The 23207-nt window shown below is 38.3% G+C and overlaps 1 protein-coding gene and 1 pseudogene across 1 annotated transcript in view; both read left to right on the forward strand.

Moving 5' to 3' along the window:
• Window positions 1–2349: 2349 nt before the first annotated feature.
• LOC143682743 (peptidyl-prolyl cis-trans isomerase D-like) lies at window positions 2350–4425 on the forward strand (annotated as a pseudogene).
• A 1689-nt stretch (window positions 4426–6114) lies between these two features.
• The window catches only part of MTO1 (mitochondrial tRNA translation optimization 1), a 47906-nt gene continuing 30813 nt past the window's right edge, over window positions 6115–23207 (forward strand). Inside the window, exons 1-4 of the mRNA XM_077162236.1 lie at window positions 6115–6471; window positions 17232–17431; window positions 17512–17629; window positions 22688–22977. Of these exons, the coding sequence (XP_077018351.1) occupies window positions 6258–6471; window positions 17232–17431; window positions 17512–17629; window positions 22688–22977 (822 nt within the window). The 5' untranslated portion in view covers window positions 6115–6257. The remainder of the gene's footprint in view (window positions 6472–17231; window positions 17432–17511; window positions 17630–22687; window positions 22978–23207) is intronic.

The following is a 23207-nucleotide window of genomic DNA, read 5'->3' on the forward strand; positions in this document are numbered from 1 at the left end:
TTTATGGTATACTGTAGTGGGTAGAGGGAAGTAACAAACTATAGAGTTCTGTTCCAGTAGCTTTGTTTCATGAAGATGATTGTATAATATAGCTTTTACAGCGTGACTGTGTGATTGTAAAAACCTTGTGTCTGATGCTTCTTTTATCTAGGGTATGACAGATGATCTCATTATTGAGCATGCCCAGATTGATTACATGCTTAGTCACAGAATGTATGTAAGAAAATGGTGGAATGAAGTGTAGGTGACTTATAGGTAAAAGTCAGAGCTACTGTGCATGTCATGTGGGCCCAGTTGGTTGGGCCAGTTTGGTTGGGTCCAGTCTTGGTTATCTAGATAACTTTGGACTTGGGTGGGTTAGTTCGAGACTGACCCAAGACCCTTTATTCATAACATTAGGGGCTGGATTTAGTGATTACAAGACTCTGAAGTTGAAAAACTGGGTAACTGGATACAAATGAAGGCTAGTCACAAGGTTTTTACAATCACAAGGGCAGAAGATAAGGGCTTTACAATCATTATCAGAGATCAAGGCAGCTGGGTTACAATTTAGAGATTTCAGCACTTTCCCTCTGTCTACTCCAATATATAGGAAAGCAAAATGGAACATCTCTGTAATGATTCAGTAATCAAAATCATCCCTTAAATCTTGATTTCTTGGTACAGTACTCTGTAGCACTATATGCTGTCATTTTGTTTGACTATAAGTCTGGCAGTTACATTTTAAATAATCCATAATGCTTCAGCTGTTGTGATTCCAGAGTATTGTATCTGAGAAATTAAGAATTAACAAATGATTATGATTACTGAATCATTATAGATTTTTTTCCCCTCTCTATATAATAGAATAGCCAAAAGTTAATACCTGTAATTACTGAAACTAGTCAATCCCTTGATGCTAAGTCTCAGCTCATTCTAGGATTTCTGTCCCACATTGCCAGGAAGGTCCACACCCCTGGGAGTTATGTCCCACATAGGCAGGGGGAGGGTAGTGAGATTGCTTGTTGTGTTGGCTGGAGAGAGCGGCCACATCTGAGCAACAAAAGAGGCTCTCTTGGGGGTGACTCTTAGGCCTAATTTTAAGTAGGCGTGACCTATCCTTTGTGGGGTTAAGTTTCATATGAACAAACCCCAAGACTGGGGGCTCAGCCTATAGCTTTGGTTGTCCATGCTGCTTGTGAGAATATCAAGAATTCAACTTGAGGAAGTTGAATTTCTCCCCGTTCTCACAATTCCCTGAAGGGGGCTTTGCAAATACTTTTCCACTCAGTGATCGAATCACTCTGGGATTCATCGGAGCATCACAATTTGAGTTAATTTTTGTTTAGGGTGTAAGGTAAGGGTCCTATTTCATTCTTCTGGCTATTGATATCCAGTTCTCCCATGCCCATTTATTGAAAAGACTACTTTATCCCATTTCAGTAGATTTGGGGGTCTTGTCAAAGATCAGTTTACCATAGATTTGGTGGTCTATTTCTGTACTCTTGATTCGATTCCATTGGTCAATGGTTTTATCTTTGTGCCAGTACCATGCTGTTTTTGACCACTATAGCTTTGTAATATGTTTTAAAGTCTGGTAGTGTGAGACCTCCCACTTCATTTTTCTTTCTCAAGATATTTTTAGCTGTTCAGAGCACCCTGCCCTTCCAAATAAATTTGGTTATTGATTTTTCTATTTCTGCAAACTAAATTGTTGGGATTGCATTGAATCTATAAGTCAATTTGGGTAGAATTGACATTTTAACTATGCTTAATCTTCCAGTTCAAGAACACAGTATGCCCTACTATTTATTTAGGTCTTCCATGATTTCTTTTAGCAATTTCTTGTAGTTTTCTGTGTAAAGGCCTTTTGTATCCTTAGTTAAATTTATTCCTAAATATTTTATTATTTTGGTTGCTATTGTAAATGGAACTTTTTTCTTGATTTCCTTCTCAGATTGCTTATCACTAATGTATAGAAACACTACTGATTTGGGGGCATTGATATTGTACCCTACTACTTTGCTGTACTCGTTTATTAGCTCAAGTATCTTTGCCGTAGATTTTTCAGGATTTTTGACATATAGTATCATGTTATCTGCAAACAGTGAGAGTTTTACTTTTTCCTTTGATATTTGGATGTCTTTTATTTCTTTTTCTTGTCTAATTGCTCTGGTTAGAACTTCCAGCACAATGTTGCATGACAATGGTGACAGTGGGCATCCTAGTCGTGTTCCTGATTTTAGAGGAAAAGCTTTCAGTCTTTTCCCGTTGAGGGTGCTGTTAGCTGTGGGCTTTTCATATATAATGTTGAGAAAATTCCTGGGTATTCCTATCCTTTGAAGTGTTTTAATACATTTGCAAATCCAGATGTTGTACCCCTCCCCCCAAGCTGAGCCATCCAACCCCAGCAACCCCTGAGTCTTTTTTGATGTGGACATTGGAGGGGAGATTATTGGTCAAATTGTCTTAGAATTGTTTGCAGATATTGTACCCCAAGCGGCAGAAAATTTTTGTGTGTTGTGTACAGGAGCAAAAGGGATTGGATCCACCACTAGGAAACCTGTCCATCAAAGGATGCCCTTTCCATAGAATTATTAGGAAATTCATGATTTAGGGTGGCAGCTTCTTAAATCAGAATGGAACAGGTGGAGAAAGTATTTATGGTGAAAATTTTGAAGATGAAAACTTCCATTAAAGCATGATCACAGGCTTTGTTGAGCATGACAAATGCAGGCTGCAATACAAATGGTTCTCAGTTCTTTATCACAACAGTTCCAACTTCTCATTTGGATGGGAAATATGGTATTTGGCCAAGTAGTTAAAGTACTGGAAAATGTAGACATGAAAGGTGAAAAAACTGCACAACTGTGTGTTATTGCAGAATGTAGAGAATGGAAGGAAGGGGATAATTGGGGAATATTCCCAAAAAATGGCTCCTGTGACAGTCATCCAGATTTCCTTGAGGATGCAAGATATAGATTTAAAAGATATAAATAAAATTTTATTAATAACAGAAGACTTTAAAAAAACATTGGAAATACTTTCTTCAAATCTCAGAACTGGGAGATGGCCATTAAAAAATAAGCAAAAGTTTTAAGATATGTGGAAAGTTCAAGGGCTGTTACTGAGAAATCAAATAGATCTAAGTTGCAACCTGTACCTTTAAGCTTTGTGTTGAATGTTGGTACTTGTAAATTGAAGATTGGCAGGGAGTAATTGACAAGTGTTTGGAGGCTCTTGAAATAGACCCATCAAATATGAAAGCACTGTACCACCAAGCTCAAGGATGGCAACAATTAAAAGAATTAAAAGTAAGTCCTGAAAGCTAGAGGGCCCAGCCTCTCCAGAACATCCATTAATTCCATTACCCTATTCCATATTATTGACAAACCCTCCCAATGTGAAAAAGTTAGAATGACCATAGCCCAACTATCCCTAAAGAATGGGATAGAAAGATCAAAAGTGATGGTAGAGCTATACAGAAAAGGTAGGGTTTAACAAATGAATACGATTACTGAATCATTAATTGATATTTTTTTAGTCTCCAGTATCTTAGAGCAGCTAGAACCTGCTCTAAGAACCTAAAATTGTTTAATTGTAACCCATACCAACTGAAATCTGTTCTACAACTAATTGTTGTGCTATGTTATTTTTCACAAAAAGGAAAAAAAGTGGACTGTGATGATAAAAAAAAATTATTATTCCTTCTAGCATCCTATATTCTGGAGTAGCAAGAAGAAAAACTGAGAGAATCATATGGTATCCCATGACAAACTCTGGGATCTGTCCTGTAACTGCTTGTTGAAGAGTGCTTTGAAAACTATTGCTTTTTTCTTTCTTTGCTTTGTATATATGTTGTACTATACAAAAAAAAGTTAAAAGAAATACACAAAAGATAAGCCTGGGACATTAAGAAAGCAAACTATCACAGACTAAGGGGCTTATGTCAAAAGGACACAAGAGCCAACCTGAAGTAATCACATTTGCCTAATATGGGACAATTCAGTCCTCTAAAAGAATTACTGCACTTGACTGATACATACCAAATATATGAAAATGCATGATCTTATAATAATATACAAAAAAATCTTTTTCATTGGTCATCATTGGAGGTTTCTATGGCATAACTCATTATTAAAGTTGATTATTAAAGTTGATTAATAAAGGGAAAGAATCAAGAGAAAAAAAAGAATATGATCAAGCACTGGCTGATCTTAAGAAAGCTCAGGACGGGCCACAGTGGCTCAGCAGGCAGAGTACTCGCCTGCCACGCTGGAGACCCAGCTTTGCTTCCCGCTGCTTGCCCATGTAAAAATAAATAAATAAATAAATAAATAAAGCTCAGGAGATAAAGCTATTCAGGCAGAATTGCTGAAAGTCAAACAAAAGATAAAGGCACAGAAAGATAAAGAGAAAGAAGCTTATGCAAAAATGTTTGCTTAATACAGTTTTTCTTAAATACTATGTATTCACTGTATAAAGACAATAAGAACACTTAAGGGCATCTCTCTATTACATTTGATCCCTAATGTATTTCTTTTGATGCTTGAGTTTCCCATAGTTTACAGTTTAGGAATACTGATAATCAGTTCCCACTTAATAAAAGTGTTTTGTTTTGTTTAAAAAAAAAGGATGTTGAATTTTGTCAGATGCCTTTTCTGCATCAATCGAGATGATCGTGTGGTTTGCATATCTGGAATAAATCCCAACTTGCTCATTGTGTATAATTCTTTTAATGTGCTGCTTTAAAATGTGGATTTGATTTGCAAGTATTTTGTTGAGGATTTTCGTATCTATATTCATTAAAGAAATCGGTCTGTAATTTTCTCTTCTGGCAGTATTTTTGTCTGACTTTGATATTAAGATGATGTTGGCTTCATAGAATGAGTTAGGTAGCTTTCCCTCCTCTTCAATTTTTTTGAAGAGTTTGAGCAGGATTTGTACTAATTCTTTTTGAATGCTTGGCAGAATTATATGGAAAGAAACAAACTGCAAAACAGTAAAATCATGGTATTTTATCTCCAAAACAATAACAGCATTAGTATATGTTAAAAAAAAAATTAAGAGGCATCAGCACCAAAATACTGATAATGATTACAAGGATGATTTTAGGATTGAATCACGTCCGTCACAAAAGGCATGTTCAGGTTCCATCCCTAGTCTTGCGGGTGTGAACCCATTTGTAAATAAGACCTTTGAAGATATTAGTTAGGAAGTGCACAAACTAAATGAAGACAGACCTTAATTCAACATGGCTAAAGTCCTTATAAGCAATGGTAATTGGATACGATAAAAGAAGCCACAAGGAGCAGCCAAAACCTGGAAGGCAAGGGAACCTGGATGAGAAAGAATACACCCCCTGTGCACTGCTATGTGACAGAAAAGCCAATGAACCCCAAAAACCGCCTGCCAGCCAGAAGAAACCTACCTTGGAGGAAGCAAACCTTATAGCTAGATGTCTAGCAAACAGTAAGCCAATAAATTCCTATTGTTAAGCGAACCCATTAGGTATCTTAGCAGCCAGGAATCTAAAACAGGTAGGATGAAGGACCTGGTGAAAGTCATAGATTTAACTCTCCAAATTCTGTTAGATTTAAACGCTGTTTAAAGAACGCTTATACTAATGCAATAAGGCAAAAAAATATGTGTTGATGGATTTTATGATCAGATCAGTAAAAACGCCACACGGGTTTTTTCACTACGCAACCAAAATTTCCACTGAGCACGACTTCAAGGCTGTCAATTCTAAAAGGCTGGCCACTTAACCTCCAACCGTCCGATTCCTTAATTAAGCATTACGAATCTTTCATCCAGAAATTTATTGAATGCCTTTGTAATCTATTTTTAGGCTGTAATCTTTATAGACAAAGTTAAGGAGAAGGACCAGCAAGTCTTATAAGTGATACAATTCATTGTTCTTAGGTGGCCACCTGGCGATCATGACTGCAACTCCTTGGGATAGACAAAAGATGACCTTCGAGTAGGAGCCTACAACCCGAGACCACAGAAACCCAAACTATCCCGCGACAAGAAAAAAGAAACGCACACAGCCCTGCCCAGTGGCGTGAGCTCCCAGGCTCTCCACGCCAATAAAGTCGCGCTAATTCGCCAATCTGCGGCGCCACTAGACAGAGGCGTGCTGCGTCGTGACGTCAAAACAAGATGGCTGCTCCCTGCAGACTCTAATTTTCTGTCTTCTCCTTTTTTGCCACCCCCCCCAACCCCCACCCAGCTCTTGTTCGGTTCAGACTCGTGCTGACTGGCTTTCTCCTACTATGTTCTCCTTTCGAGGCTGTGGTCTCCAGGTCGTGGCTTCTTTCACTAAACACTTCCCTTTGGTCCGGTTCAACGGTTACAGCGCGTCACCCTCTACTCCGCATTTCGACGTGGTAGTTATCGGCGGAGGACATGCCGGGACTGAGGCGGCCGCCGCAGCGGCTCGGTGCGGCTCCCGGACTCTGCTACTTACGCACCGCGTGGACACTATCGGTGAGGATCGCGGGTGATGTGGAGCCTGGTATAGGAGACGGGCTGCCGGTGTCTCCCCACTCCTTTTCCCCCGTCCGGTGCCTAACGTGGGTAACCTTTTTTCTCCGCCCAGGCTAGTAAGAGCCCCAGCTCCGGTGGTATTACCCTTAAGACTGTTTCGCAGGAAGCAGGCGGGCCCTAGTCAGAACTCTGGGTTAGTCTATTTTATAAACCACGGTTTGTGCTACTGCTGACATTAGTGGTAGAGGAGTACGGCACCTCGCAAAGAGGGAGAGTCTAGAATACTCACAAATAGCTTCTGAGTTCTTTCTGCCGTTTACTCAACTTCTTAGTTCTTTGCTGCCGTTTACTCTGCTGTCTTGTGGCTTTGGATAAAGAATGAATTAATGTTATTAGTAGTCGGTTATTAAATAACCACTACTTTTTCCCTCGAGATTTGATGGTGTCTTTCTGAAGAATGATTTTTACCTTTTTTCATATTCTGTATCTCTTCTAAGTATTTTTTCACCAGTTTTGTGATTTCAGACCCGACAGTTCTCGCAGTCTCTCGCCTATAAGGCTACTTTTGGATCACAGTAATTTAAAGCAAGACCACACAGGATAGATGCTAATTAAAATATCACCTTGTAAATTATGCATGTAAATATTATGGCCCTCCCGCCTTTTGTTTAGGAGTAAACAGTTATTGGAGTATTATTTTATAAAAATTGTAGTTCACATATTTGTATACTGAAATAACTTTTTAAATTACCGTTTAGCTCATGACCGCGGGGAATATACTCTGTTAAGAGTGATTTTACTGTGGTACGGGTAAGATTAACCGGGACCTTTCACTGCCCTCATTGTACATCTAAGTGTCTTTTACATTTTTTAAAAAATATTATTGAACTAAGGTAACCATTAAGTAGTATAAATAATGTAGTTCTTTCAGGGATAAAGAAATTCCCATCGGAACCCATGTTTTTCTACCAGCATAATATAATCTAGGTTTCCTGCTGGAGACAGATACATCTCAGAGTTACTTGTATAGTCATGATTGATCTTAGAGAATGACAGTTCTACCTTAAAATCAATCTTATTTTTAAAGATAATTTAGTATAGTAGAGCAAGGTGGGAGATTTTTGTGTGCTTTTTTTTTAATTCCTAATTGACTTCAGCAAAATAAGATAATTTTGGTGGGACAAAATTCCCTGGATGAGCCCGGGACCCGGCTTCAGGGGATTGAGAAAGTCTTCTAGACCAAAAGGGGAAAGAGAGAAATGAGATAAAATGTGTTGCTGAGCAATTCCAAACAGAATCGAGAGGTTATCCTGGACGTAATTTGTATATATTATATAGATGTCCCTTTTTAGTTTATGATGAATTGGAGTGGCTAGAGGGAAGTACCTGAAACTATTGAGCTGTGTTTCAGTAGCCTAGATTCTTGAAGATGATTATATAAAGATAAAACGTTCACATTGTGACTGTGTGATTGTGATAACCTCGTGTCTGATGCTCCTTATATCCGGGGTATGGACAGATGAGTAAAATATAGGAATGAAAAAATTAATAAGCAGACAAAGGATAAATTAATTGGGTAGATGGAAACACTAGTGGTCAATGAGAAGGAGGGGTAAGGTGTATGGTATATATGAGTTTTTTCTTTTTCTTTTTTTTTTTAATTTCTTTTTCTGGAGTGGTGCAAATGTTCCAAAAAATCATCATGGTGATGAATACACAACTATGTGATGATATTGTGAGGCATTGATTGTACACCATGTATAGACTGAATATGTGAAGATTTCTCAATTTAAAAAAGAGAAACAAAAAAATAAGATAGTTTTGGTTTAGAAGGTTGAAGTTCCCTAGGATTACAGAATGCAAGAACTGTCCTGTTGTGTTCAGTTATATTCATGAATATCTCCTCCTTTTGAATTCAGAGGTGGAAGTCTTTTATTTTATATTGACCTGTAAAATTATGGGTTTGGTGCGGGGGGAGGGGGGGGACAAGGCTCCAGGACTTGAATCCCGGGTGTCCTGCACAGCCTGCACTGAGCCACTGGTGCACTGCCCAAGTTTTTGACAGACTATTTTTTGCCTTTCAAGACAAAGAAAGGTTTTCTGGGCCTATTTATTCTATGTCATATAACCTGGGCTTTTCATGGAGGCAGTTCCTCATTAAAGAGATTGCCAGACATTCTGAAATCTAATCAAAGCTCCACTTTCTACCAGCTGTGTGAACTTGGATAGGGGACAAATTGTCTAAGTCTTCCTTTATGAAATAGAAGCAATAATAGTACCAACCTCATATAGTTGGTATAAAGTTTAAGTAAGATAACATATAAAAATCACCTAGAACAATGCCTGGCCCATATAAAGTGGCTGTTATTTTATCACAAACTTTTTGGCATGGTAAACTTAAATTTTTAGTAGAGTGAGATAGACACTTACACATTTCTACTACCACAGAAGTACTGGTGCTGCACATCATGTATTGGGCTCCACTTTAGAGCAGTAAGACAAATAGACTTTATTCTTTATGCCAGTTTAAAGGGAAGGTATCACATATAGTTTATACTTTCAAGGAATTTAAAAGTTAATTATTTCTTAGGCCTAAGAGTTACCCCCAGAGAACCTCTTTTATTGCTCAGATATGGCCTATCTCTCTGTCAGCCACCATAGCAAGCAAACTCACTGCTCTCCCCCTCTGTACATGGGACATGACTCCCAGGGGTGTAAACCTACCTGGCAACATGGGACAGAAATCCTAGAATGAGCTAGGACTCAATATCAAGGGATTGAGATATTTCTTGACCGAAAGGGGGATGAGAGAACTGAGACAAAATAAAGTGTCAGTGGCCAAGAGATTTCAAACAGAGTCGAGAGGTAATCCTGGAGGTTATTCTTACGTATTAAATATGTATCCCCTTTTTTCATATAAGGTGTATTAGAGAGACTAGAGGGAACTGCCTGAAACTGTAGAGCTGTGTTCGATTAACCATGTTTCTTGAAGATGAGTGTATGATGATATAGCTTTTGCAGTGTGACTATGTGATTGTGAAAACCTTGTGTCTAATGCTCCTTTTATCTACGGTATGGACAGATGAATAAAAAATATGGATTAAAAATAAATAAATACTGGTGTTTTTTTGTTTGTTTGTTTTTTGCATGGGCAGGCACCGGGAAACCAACTTGCATCTCCAGTATGGCAGACAAAAACTGCCTGCTGAGCCACCATAGCCTGCCCAAAAATAAATAAATAATAGGGGGAACAAATGTTAAAATATATTGGGTAGATGGAAATACTGGTCAATGAGAGGGAGAGGTAAGGAGTATGGTATGTATGAGTTTTTTTCCTTTTTATTTCTTTTTCTGGAGTGATGCAGATGTTCTAAGAAATAATCATGGTGAAGAATATACAATTATGTGATGATATTGTGAGCCATTGATTATACACCAAGAATGGAATGTTCATATGTTAAGAATGTTCATTGAGCTCTCTGCTGGCGCTCCCGCCGCCATCTAGCCCTCCTCTTCCTCTTTCTCCGCCGGAGGCGCTCCCGCTGCCATCTAGCCCTCTTCTTCCCCCTTCTATTCCCGGGCTCCTGCCACCATCTAGCCCTCCTCTTCCTCTTTCTCCGCCGGAGGCGCTCCCGCCGCCATCTAGCCCTCCTCTTCCTCTTTCTCCGCCGGCGCTCCTGCCGCCATCTAGCCCTCCTCTTCCTCTTTCTCCGCCGGCGCTCCCGCCGCCATCTAGCCCTCCTCTTCCCCCTTCTCCACCGGCACTCCCACTGCCATCTAGCCCTCCTCTTCCTCTTTCTACGCCAGAGGCGCTCCCACCGCCATCTAGCCCTCCTCTTCCCCCTTCTCCGCCGGCGCTCCAGCCGCCATCTAGCCCTCCTCTTCCCCCTTCTCTGCCAGCACTCCCGCCGCCATCTTGCCCTTCTCTTTCCCCTTCTGCTCCGGCGGCTCTCCATCCGCCATCTTATCCTTCCCTTTCTCCTCCTACTCCAGCGGCTCTCCAACCACCACCGTGCCCTCTTCTGCCTTCACCGGCTCCTCCGCCACCGTCCTCGACAGCTTTGCCATCCTCACCTTTTCTCCTCCAGAACAGCTACTAGGGGGGTAGAAACGATACAGAACAGCTCCCGGAGCCACGACAGAGATCAAAAAGACAGCGTACCCCATCCTGGAACGGCTGACTGACTGGGAGAACCCGCTCCGGTGAGATCGCCGACGGGTGCGGGCTTCCCCGGGCGGGGCGGCGAGCAGCCGGAGTTCCTCCCCTCCTCCTGCCCGGGCCAGCTGGCAGAATTGGGCAGGTGGTCCCCTCAACCCGCGGCGGCTGGCACCCCCACCACGCATGGCCCCCCGGACCAACTGAGAGAATTGGATTGGAAATCCCCGGGCCGCGGAGAACGGTGACCGGGGGGGTCCCTTCCAAACACGTGACTCCCCAGTCCGGCTGGGAACGGAGCACTCTCCCAGGCCATGGCAGCTGGCGCCCTCCCGCCAGGCTTGGCGCCCCGGGCCAACTAGGAAATTCGGACGGGTGCTCTCCCGGGCTGCGGCGGCTGGCGACCCTCCCCGCATTCAGACCCCGGGGCCAGCTGGCACTCTTCCAAGCCGCTTCGGCTGGTGAACCTCCCCCACAGTGAGAGTTTTCCAAAGATAAAGGACCCACAGCACCTTTTACTGGTGGGACCCGCAGACAAACGTGTGCCACGAGCGCCACCTACTGGGCAGGATAAGAAAAACAGAACCCAGAGATGTCACAGAAAAATCTTTCAACCTGTTGGATCCAACACCCAGGGAAATCTGACTAAATGCCCAGATGCCAGCAGAAGATAACGGATCACGCTCAGAAAATTGAAAATATGGCCCAGTCAAAGGAACAAACCAATAGTTCAAATGAGATACAGGAGCTGAGACAACTAATGCTGAATATACGAACAGAAATGGAAAACCTCTTCAAAAACGAAATCGATAAATTGAGGGAGGACATGAAGAAGACATGGGCTGAACAAAAAGAAGAAATAGAAAAACTGAAAAAACAAATCACAGAACTTATGGAAGTGAAGGATAAAGTAGAAAAGATGGAAGAAACAATGGATACCTACAATGATAGATTTAAAGAGACAGAAGATAGAATTATTAATTTGGAGGATGGAACATCTGAATTCCAAAAAGAAACAGAAACTATCGGGAAAAGAATGGAAAAATTTGAACAGGGTATCAGGGAACTCAAGGACAATATGAAGCGCACAAATATACGTGTTGTGGGTGTCCCAGAAGGAGAAGAGAAAGGAAAAGGAGGAGAAAAACTAATGGAAGAAATTATCACTGAAAATTTCCCAACTCTTATGAAAGACCTAAAATTACAGATCCAAGAAGTGCAGTGCACCCCAAAGAGAATAGACCCAAATAGGTGTTCTCCAAGACACTTACTAGTTAGAATGTCAGAGGTCAAAGAGAAAGAGAGGATCTTGAAAGCAGGAAGAGAAAAACAATGCATCACATACAAGGGAAACCCAATAAGACTTTGTGTAGATTTCTCAGCAGAAACCATGGAAGCTAGAAGACAGTGGGATGATACATTTAAATCACTAAAAGAGAAAAACTGCCAACCAAGACTCCTATATCCAGCAAAATTGTCCTTCAAAAATGAGGGAGAAATTAAAACATTCTCAGACAAAAAGTCACTGAGAGAATTTGTGACCAAGAGACCAGCTCTGCAAGAAATACTAAAGGGGGCACTAGAGTCAGATACGAAAAGACAGGAGAGAGAGGTATGGAGAAGAGTGTAGAAAGAAGGAAAGTCACGTATGATATATATAATACAAAAGGCAAAATGGTAGAGGAAAGTATTACCCAAACAGTAATAACACCAAATGTTAATGGACTGAATTCCCCAATCAAAAGACATAGACTGGCAGAATGGATTAAAAAACAGGATCCTTCTATATGCTGTCTACAGGAAACACATCTTAGACCCAAAGATAAACATAGGTTGAAAGTGAAAGGTTGGGAAAAGATATTTCATGCAAATAACAACCAGAAAAGAGCAGGAGTGGCTATACTAATATCCAACAAATTAGACTTCAAATGTAAAACAGTTAAAAGAGGCAAAGAAGGACACTATCTACTAATAAAAGGAACAATTAAACAAGAAGACATAACAATCATAAATATTTACGCACCGAACCAAAATGCCCCAAAATACGTGAGGAATACACTGCAAACACTGAAAAGGGAAATAGACACATATACCATAATAGTTGGAGACTTCAATTCACCACTCTCATCAATGGACAGAACATCTAGACAGAGGATCAATAAAGAAATAGAGAATCTGAATATTACTATAAATGAGATTGACTTAACAGGCATTTATAGGACATTACATCCCACAACAGCAGGATACACCTTTTTTCTCAAGTGCTCATGGATCATTCTCAAAGATAGACCATATGCTGGGTCACAAAGCAAGTCTTAACAAATTTAAAAAGATTGAAATCATACACAACACTTTCTCGGATCATAAAGGAACGAAGTTGGAAATCAATAATACGCGGAGTGCCAGAAAATTCACAAATACTTGGAGGCTCAACAACACACTCCTAAACAACGAGTGGGTCAAAGAAGAAATTGCAAGAGAAATTAGTAAATACCTAGAGGCGAATGAAAACGAAAACACAACATATCAAAACTTATGGGACGCAGCAAAGGCAGTGCTAAGAGGGAAATTTATTGCCCTAAATGCCTATATCAGAAAAGAAGAAAAGGCAAAAATGCAGGAATTAACTGTCCACTTGGAAGAACTGGAGAAAGAACAGCAAACTAATCCCAAAGCAAGCAAAAGGAAAGAAATAACAAAGATTAGAGCAGAAATAAATTAAATTGAAAACATGAAAACAATAGAGAAAATCAATAAGACCAGAAGTTGGTTCTATGAGAAAATCAATAAGATTGATGGGCCCTTAGCAAGATTGACAAAAAGAAGAAGAGAGAGGATGCAAATAAATAAGATCAGAAATGGAAGAGGAGACATAACCACTGACCTCACAGAAATAAAGGAGGTAATAACAGGATACTATGAACAACTTTACGCTAATAAATACAACAATTTAGATGAAATGGACGGGTTCCTGGAAAGACATGAACAACCAACTTTGACTCAAGAAGAAATAGATGACCTCAACAAACCAATCACAAGTAAAGAAATTGAATTAGTCATTCAAAAGCTTCCTAAAAAGAAAAGTCCAGGACCAGACAGCTTCACATGTGAATTCTATCAAACATTCCAGAAAGAATTAGTACCAACTCTTCTCAAACTCTTCAAAAAAATCGAAGTGGAGGGAAAACTACCTAATTCATTCTATGAAGCCAACATACCCTCATACCAAAACCAGGCAAAAATCCTCAACAAAATTCTAGCAAATCGAATCCAGCAACACATTAAAAGAATTATACATCATGACCAAGTAGGATTCATCCCAGGTATGCAAGGATGGTTCAGCATAAGAAAATCAATTAATGTAATACACCATATCAACAAATCAAAGCAGAAAAATCACATGATCATCTCAATTGATGCAGAGAAGGCATTTGACAAGATTCAACGTCCTTTCCTGTTGAAAACACTTCAAAAGATAGGAATACAAGGGAACTTCCTTAAAATGATAGAGGGGATATATGAAAAACCCACAGCTAATATCATCCTCAATGGGGAAAAACTTAAAACTTTCCCCCTAAGATCAGGAACAAGACAAGGATGCCCACTATCACCACTATTATTCAACATTGTGTTGGAGGTACTAGCCAGAGCAATTAGACAAGAAAAAGAAATACAAGGCAACAAAATTAGAAAGGAAGAAGTAAAGCTATCACTGTTTGCAAACGATATAATACTATACGTCGAAAACCCGGAAAAATCCACAACAAAACTACTAGAGCTAATAAATGAGTACAGCAAAGTAGCAGGTTACAAGATCAACATTCAAAAATCTCTAGCATTTCTATACACTAGTAATGAACAAGCTGAGGGGGAAATCAAGAAACGAATCCCATTTACAATTGCAACTAAAAGAATAAAATACCTAGGAATAAATTTAACTAAAGAGACAAAAAACCTATATAAAGAAAACCACAAAACACTGTTAAAAGAAATCACAGAAGACCTAAATAGATGGAAGGGCATACCGTGTTCATGGATTGGAAGACTAAATATAGTTAAGATGTCAATCCTACCTAAATTGATTTACAGATTCAATGCAATACCAATCAAAATCCCAACAACTTATTTTTCAGAAATAGAAAAACCAATAAGCAAATTTATCTGGAAGGGCATGGTGCCCCGAATTGCTAAAAACATCTTGAGGGAAAAAAATGAAGCTGGAGGTCTCGCACTGCCTGACTTTAAGGCATATTATGAAGCCACAGTGGTCAAAACAGCATGGTGTTGGCATAAAGATAGATATATCGACCAATGGAATTGAATAGAATGCTCAGATATAGACCCTCTCATCTATGGACATTTGATCTTTGATAAGGCAGTCAAGCCAACTCACCTGGGACAGAACAGTCTCTTCAATAAATGGTGCCTAGAGAACTGGTGATCCATATGCAAAAGAATGAAAGAAGACCCATATCTCACACCCTATACAAAAGTTAACTCAAAATAGATCAAAGATCTAAACATTAGGTCTAAGACCATAAAACAGTTAGAGGAAATGTTGGGAGATATCTTATGAAACTTACAGTTGGAGGTGGTTTTATGGACCTTAAACCTAAAGCAAGAGCACTGAAGAAGGAAATAAATAAATGGGAGCTCCTCAAAATTAAACACTTTTGTGCATCAAAGAACTTCATCAAGAAAGTAGAAAGACATAGCTGCCCTTCGTTTAAAGGTCAGCATCACTAACAGACCATGAGGTTGTCTTAGCTAAATCATGGTTGCTTACAGCCTGAGAAAATAAAGCCCAGTATCTGTGCATTTAAGATAGTCTTTGATGGGAGACAATATTTGGAAATGACATATCAGATAAAGGTCTAGTATCCAGAATTTATAAAGAGATTGTTCAACTCAACAACAAAATGACAGCCAACCCAATTACAAAATGGGAAAAAGACTTGAACAGACACCTACCAGAAGAGGAAATACAAATGGCCAAAAGGCACATGAAGAGATGCTCAATGTCCCTGGCCATTAGAGAAATGCAAATCAAAACCACAATGAGATATCATCTCACACCCACCAGAATGGCCATTATCAACAAAACAGAAAATGACAAGTGCTGGAGAGGATGCGGAGAAAGAGGCACACTTATCCACTGTTGGTGGGAATGTCAAATGGTGCAACCACTGTGGAAGGCAGTTTGGCAGTTCCTCAAAAAGCTGAATATAGAATTGCCATACGACCCAGCAATACCATTGCTGGGTATCTACTCAAAGGACTTAAGGGCAAAGACACAAACGGACATTTGCACACCAATGTTTATAGCAGCGTTATTTACAATTGCAAAGAGATGGAAACAGCCAAAATGTCCATCAACAGACGAGTGGCTAAACAAACTGTGGTATATACATACGATGGAATATTATGCAGCTTTAAGACAGGATAAACTTATGAAGCATGTAATAACATGGATGGACCTAGAGAACATTATGCTGAGTGAGTCTAGCCAAAAACTAAAGGACAAATACTGTATGGTCCCACTGATGTGAACGGACATTAGAGAATAAGCTTGGAATATGTCATTGGTAACAGAGTCCAGCAGGAGTTATAAACAGGGTAAGATAATGGGTAATTGGAGCTGAAGGGATACAGACTGTGCAACAGGACTAGATACAAAAACTCAAAAATGGACAGCACAATAATACCTAATTGTAAAGTAATCATGTTAAAACACTGAATGAAGCTCCATCTGAGCTATAGGTTTTTTTTTTTTTTACTATTATTACTTTTATTTTTTTTTCCCCTATATTAACATTCTATATCTTTTTCTGTTGTGTTGCTAGTTCTTCTAAACTGATGCAAATGTACTAAGAAACGATGATCATGCATCTATGTGATGACGTTAAGAATTACTGATTGCATATGTAGAATGGTATGATTTCTAAATGTTGGGTTAATTTCTTTTTTTCCGTTAATTCATAAAAAAAAATGTTCAGTGATTTTTAAATGTTGTGTTAATTTTTTTAATTAATAAAAAAAAGAATGTTCATGTTTGTATGTTGTTTTGTCAATAGAAATTTTTTTTTAATTAATTATTTCTATAAATAAGAGCAAAATAAAACAGCAGATGGCATATATGAAAGACTATAATTGATTTAACAGTGAACAGTGCCAAGAAAATTTCTTTGGTAAGGTTTCATGAGGTAAAGATTCCAAAACAATTATGAAAAAGATTCAAAAGAAATTGTAACAATGGTTTTTGTCTTCCAGGATGCCCTTGATAACTCTTGCATTCATTGAAACTTTGGGAATTTCTTTTTAATGTATGTTTCAAGTATTTTATTTTTATCATATGAGATGATTCTAGTCACCTAGATAGATAATTCCTTATTAAAAACTTGCTATGTGGGTCTATGGGTGGTTCTGTAGTAGAATGTTCGCCTGCCATGTGGGAGACCTGGGTTCAATTCCTGGCCATAACACAACCACTCCCACTCTCTTCCCCCCCCCCCAAAAAAAAACAAGCAAGCAAACAAAGAAACCCACAACACTATGTGCAGGGTACCCATAAATTTATTTCTGTGTTTTTGTTTGTTCTCTTTAGGTCAGATGTCCTGTAATCCTTCCTTTGGGGGCATCGGAAAGGGGCATTTAATGAGGGAAGTAGATGCCTTGGATGGATTGTGTTCTCGCATCTGTGACCAGTCTGGTATACATTACAAAGTATTAAACAGACGTAAGGGACCGGCTGTGTGGGGTCTGAGAGCTCAAATTGATAGGAAACTTTATAAGCACAATATGCAGGTAAGACTAGGGCATGACAGAAAAGATTGTAGTGATTGTTTAAATGCTATTTTTCACCTTAAATTCTTTTTTATTGTTAGAAAGAAATCCTCAATACACCACTGCTTGCTGTTCAGGAGGGAGCTGTAGAAGATCTTATCCTTACAGACCCAGAGCCTGAACACACTGGGAAATGTCGTGTCAGTGGCGTTGTTTTGAGTATGTACTATTTTCAGATGATAATAACACTGTCTCAAACTCCATTGGAGAAATTTTAGACCAAGGTCGGAAGATATTTTGCTTGTTCCTGGAAATTACTGTTTTTTTCTTCCTGCATGAGAAAAAGTATAAATAATCATGTTTCACTTTTTCATTTTGACTTCTGTGAAGCTCAATCAATTTCTCAGCTCAACTGTACCATCTTAGAGAAAGACCTTATGTATAGCCTGCGTATTTATGTCTTTTTTCCCCCTGGTCTTGAGTATTTTCTTCTGTTATCTCTCCATGTTCTCTTTTCTGCATCTCCTTATGCTTTCTGGATTGATTTCTAGGTTTCTTCTGTTTTTACTTTTTTTTTCATTTTAGTATACATTCTCAGAAGATTACCTCAACTTTATTGTCCAAATCTTTCTAATGAATTTTTTTCTATTTTTTTTTCATAACATCTTTTTCTTGGTAAGACTATCCTTTTGTGTCTGGCTTATTTCATTCAACATGATATTTCAGATTCATCCTTATAGCATTTATATCAAAGCTTCATTCCTTTTTGTGTGTCTGTAAAATATACATAACATAAAAACCATTTAAGCCATTTTTAAGTGTTCAATTAGTAATATTAAGTAGATTGACAATGTTGGTAACTTTTTTTTTCACGTGGGCAGGCACCGGGAATCGAACCCCGGTCCTCAGGCACGGCAGGCAAGCGTTCTTGCCTGCTGAGCCACCGTGGCCCGCCCCATTGTTGGTAACTTTTATCACCATCTATTTCCAGAGCATTTTGTCATCCTCAGCAGAAACTTGTGCCCTTTAAGGAATAACTCGCTATTCCCTGCTCTTCTCAACCCCTGTTAACCATTTCTCTGCTTTCTGTCTCTATGAAATTTGCTTATTCTAAGTAATTCATATAAGAGAAACCATATAGTATTTGTGGTTTTGTATCTGGCTTGTTTCACTCAACATGCTATCTTTAAGATTGTTCCATTGTAGTGTATATCAGCACTTCATTTTTTCTTGACTGAATCTTCATTCCTTTTTATGGCTGAATAACGTTCCATTGTATGTGTATACCACAATTTGTTTATCCATTTATCTGTTGATGTACATTTGTATTGTTTTTACCTCTTGGCTGTTGCGAATAAATGTTCCTATGCACACGGGTATACAAGTATGTTTCAGTCCCTGCTTTCACTTCTTTCGTTTAAATACCTTAGAGTGGAATTGCCATGTCATATGGTGATTCTTTGTTTAAATTTTTGAGGAACTGCCACACCGTTTTCCACAGCAGCTGCCCCGGTTTACATTCCCACCAGCAGTGTAGATGTTGAGTTCCAATTTCTCCACATCCTTGCCAACACTTGCCATTCTCCTTTTAGCTTTCTTTTTTTTTTTCTATAATAGCTATCCTAGTTGGGTGAAATGGTATCTCATATGGTTATGATTTGTATTTCCCTAATAACTAATGATGTTGAGGATTACTTTTTTTTTAATGGGGAACATGTATACATGGTAAAAACTTTGAAGGATACAAAAAAGGTTGTAGAGTAAAAAGGTAGTCTCTCTTCTACCTGTTTATGTGGTCTTTCTATCTCTACATGTATACATATCTTCATGCATAGGAATATATATTGATTTTTTTTGTACAAAAATGGTAGCATTTCTTTTTCATTTAGTCTGTTTGCTTTTTTAAAATTCTTTTGTTCTGTATATATAATTAGAGAAGTTGTAGGTTTACAAAAAATACAGTTCCTATGTTCCTCTACCCTATTATTAATACTTTGGATTAGTGTGATACATTTGTTATAATTGATGAAAGAATATTATAACAGTCCATAGTTTACATTAGGGGTACTTGTTGTTGTTATACTGTCCTATGTTTGTTTTTTCAATTTTTCTTTTAGTAACATGCATAATCTAAAATTTTCCTTGTAACCACATTCAAATCTATAATTCACTGGTGTTAATTTCATTTACAACATAGTGCTACTGTCATAATTATCCATTATCAAAACTTTTCCATCATCCCAAATAGAAACGCTTTACAATTTAAGCATTAACTCTCCATTTCCTACTCCTACCCTTGCCCCTCATAACCTTTATAGTTTCTGACTATGAATTTGCTTATTCTGATTATTTCATAATAGTGATCTCATACAATATTTGTCCTTTTATGTCTGGCTTATTTCACTCAGCATGAGGTCTGATGATTCTTTTTTTTTTTTAACGTGTGTTTTGTTCTGGTGGTTACCTTAATAACTATGAATATTAAGGTATATAATATGCTTAATCTTCTCTTCAGTCAATGTTCATTGACTTCCCTCTGAACAATGACTAAATTTGTTTTACTTTCATTTCCTTTTCTTGCCTTTACCTCCTCTGTCCAGATTTAATGATTATATTATTTTTATCAGTATAAGCCTTTATACCTTTAAATTATACTTCTGTGACTTAATTTACTGTCTTTAAATGTTCTTTCTTGAACCATATATATATATATATATATATATATATAATTATATATATATTTGTGTGTGTGTGTGTGTGTGTGTGTGCGCTTTATGGTGAGGATCACATTTCATTCTTTTTCCATGTTAGTATCCCAGTATTACAGCACAATTTGTTGATTTGAGGGGAGGGGGGATGCATGGGGCAGAAATTGAACCTGGTCTCCTGTTTGGCATGTGAGAATTCTACCACTAAACTACCCTTGCACCCCACCCCAATATATATTTTATAGGCCAGCAATGCAATTTAAAATGTATTGTTTTATGCAGTTGTTTTTAATAAGTTGAGAGAAGAAGGGAGAAATGTGTAATTATACTGTCTTTTTTTTAAATTTACAGGCATGTTTGTAAATTTTAAAAAAGGTTTAGCGTACACGATGTCATAATAATGGGAACCACAGCATCTATTTATTAAGAGGTAGCTAGGGAGTTTCCTGAAACCCTGAAGAAATTGATTGAAGACATTCTCTGGTATGAAAAGGGGCAGACAAAAAATTTTATGTGAATTTCTAGATTGCTGAGGCACCATGCCCCTAACACCTAACCCCTGTAATGTGAAAGGGATAACTGTATATCCAAGAGAAATGAGAACATATGTCCACACAGAAACCTATACATGAATGTTTATAGCAGCATTATTCATAATAGCCAAAAGGTGGAAACAATGCAAATGTCCATCTACGTGTGTGTGAACACACACACATACACACACACAATGGAATATTACTGAGCTGTAAAAAGGAGCAAAGCACTAGGGTGCATGGGTAGCTCAGTGGTTAGAATGCCCACTTCTCACACAGGAGACCCGGGTTTGATTTCCAGACCAGGCATCTGCCCCCCAAAAAAGGAACAACTGAACCTGGGTCTCCGACACGGCAGGTGAGAACTCTGCTTGCTGAACCACCATAGCCCTGGAGTGTTCTATGGGGTGAAGAGAAAGTTTTGAAATTAGAGAGAGCTGGTGGTTGCTCTGTGCCTTACCCCACTGTCCAGTGTGATTAACATCACTGAATTTGGAATCCTTCAGGTTTAAATTCTTTGAAGAGTAAGCTTCTATTTTCTTGTAAGGTAGATCTGTCTAGGAACAGAACCTTTTTTATATAGATTTCAACCATTTCTGTTTATTTTCAGCTCCAAGCTTCATTCCTCCATCCTTCATTCCTATTACCTCCAATTTCTGAGCCTTTGCAGAGCAAGTTAGTTCATTATGTTTGATATTTTCTTTCCAGTTATAGCCATCTCCTCTTTGCTAGTTACCACGCTTCTAACTACTTTCTGTCTTCCAAAAATATATTGAAATTTCTCATCTTTTGACAATTCCTTCAAATTATTTGTCCTTTAGATTTATTCCTTCTTTATTCCCTTATTTCATTTTCTTGGAATTTCAGCTGGGAGAAGAAATCATTTCAGGTACTCTGCTGTATTTAACCAGAAGTCTAAAATTACAACTTTAAAAATTAACCAAGGGTGCAAAGGTAGTTCAGTAGTAGAATTCTCACTTTGCCATGCAGGAGACCTGAGTTCAATTCCCGGCCTATGCACTTCCCAAACGAACAAACAGACAAAAATCCAGCCAAACAAAAATTCAACAAATGGTGCTGCAATAGTGGAAGACTCACATGGAAAAAGAATGAATGTGACTCCACCATACAGCATGCAAAAAAAAAAATTAACCAAGATCATGTTTCATCAATTGTAACAAAGGTAGCACACTAATGCAGAATGTTAGTAATAGGGAAAACTGTGTGTGACAGTATCTGTGATTAACTGTATAAATATAAAAAAGTTGTTTCATGAACTAAAACAAATGTATGATACTATTACAAAGAATTAATAATAGCAGGCATGGGGGGGAAAATGTACCTATTGCAAACTATGGACTATAGTTAACCGTAATATTTTAATACTCTTTCATCAGCAGTAACAAAGTACAGCATCAATACTGTGGGTTAAAAATGGGTAGGGGATAAGGTTTATGGGAGGATTTGGGTTTTTTTTTTATTTTTATTTCTTTTCTGTGGTAATAAAATGTTCTACAATTGATCATGGGGATGTATGCACAACTATGTGATACTGTGAACCAGTGATTGTATCCTTTAGATGCTTTGTATGGTGTGTGAATATATGTCAATAAAATTGGAAAAAAAAAAAGCGTGTGAGAGGGGCATATATTAGAACTCTGTACTTTCTGCGTGATTTTTCTGTAAACGTTCAACTTGTCTAATTAAAAAAATGAGAAAAAGTTGACCAAGGCTAACTTTTTAGTGCTGAAATTATTTCCAGAACCTGTGAATTGGTGATAACACATTGTGTTCTCCTTACCACATTTCTTAGGTTCTTGATATTGATGATGAAGCCTTTTTACTCATTTAAAATTCTTTGTCAAGTTCTAAAGACTAAAAGTTTTGCTGTAGTTCGGTTAGCAGCCCATGTACCCCCACCTCCAAAAAAAAAAAAAAGTTTTGTGGTAGTTCTAATATAAAATAGTCACATTCCAATTGGTCCATGGTAACCATTAGAGCATAGTGTTGATTTTACTCTTTTTCCTGTCATTTAGTGGATGGAAGCACAGTATATGCAGAGAGTGTGATTCTGACTACTGGGACGTTTCTGAGAGGCATGGTCGTAATTGGATTGGAGATGCAACCAGCAGGACGTTTAGGGGATCAGCCTTCTATAGGATTGGCTCAGACTTTGGAGAAGTTGGGGTTTGTAGTGGGAAGGTTGAAGACTGGAACACCACCCCGAATTGCCAAAGAATCCATTAATTTCAGCATTCTAAATAAGCAGACACCAGATAACCCGTCTATTCCGTTTAGCTTTATCAATGAAGCAGTGTGGATTAAGGTAAGGTAATTTATGAAAAACTGGCTTTATAACTGATATTAGCTATTCACAGCAGAAGATAGCCTATCCCTCCCTCCTTTCTCACTTCCTCCCCTCCTTCCCTTCTTTCCTCAGCATTTCCCTAATTGTTTAGGTTACAAAAAAGGATTAACAAAAAAACGTGTGGCCAATTGTGTTTCTCCATAAATTCTTAAACTTCATTACTTTCTATAACTGTTTTTTTAAGATAT

Source organism: Tamandua tetradactyla, chromosome 5 (genome assembly GCF_023851605.1).
Source record: "Tamandua tetradactyla isolate mTamTet1 chromosome 5, mTamTet1.pri, whole genome shotgun sequence".
Lineage (NCBI taxonomy): Eukaryota > Metazoa > Chordata > Mammalia > Pilosa > Myrmecophagidae > Tamandua > Tamandua tetradactyla.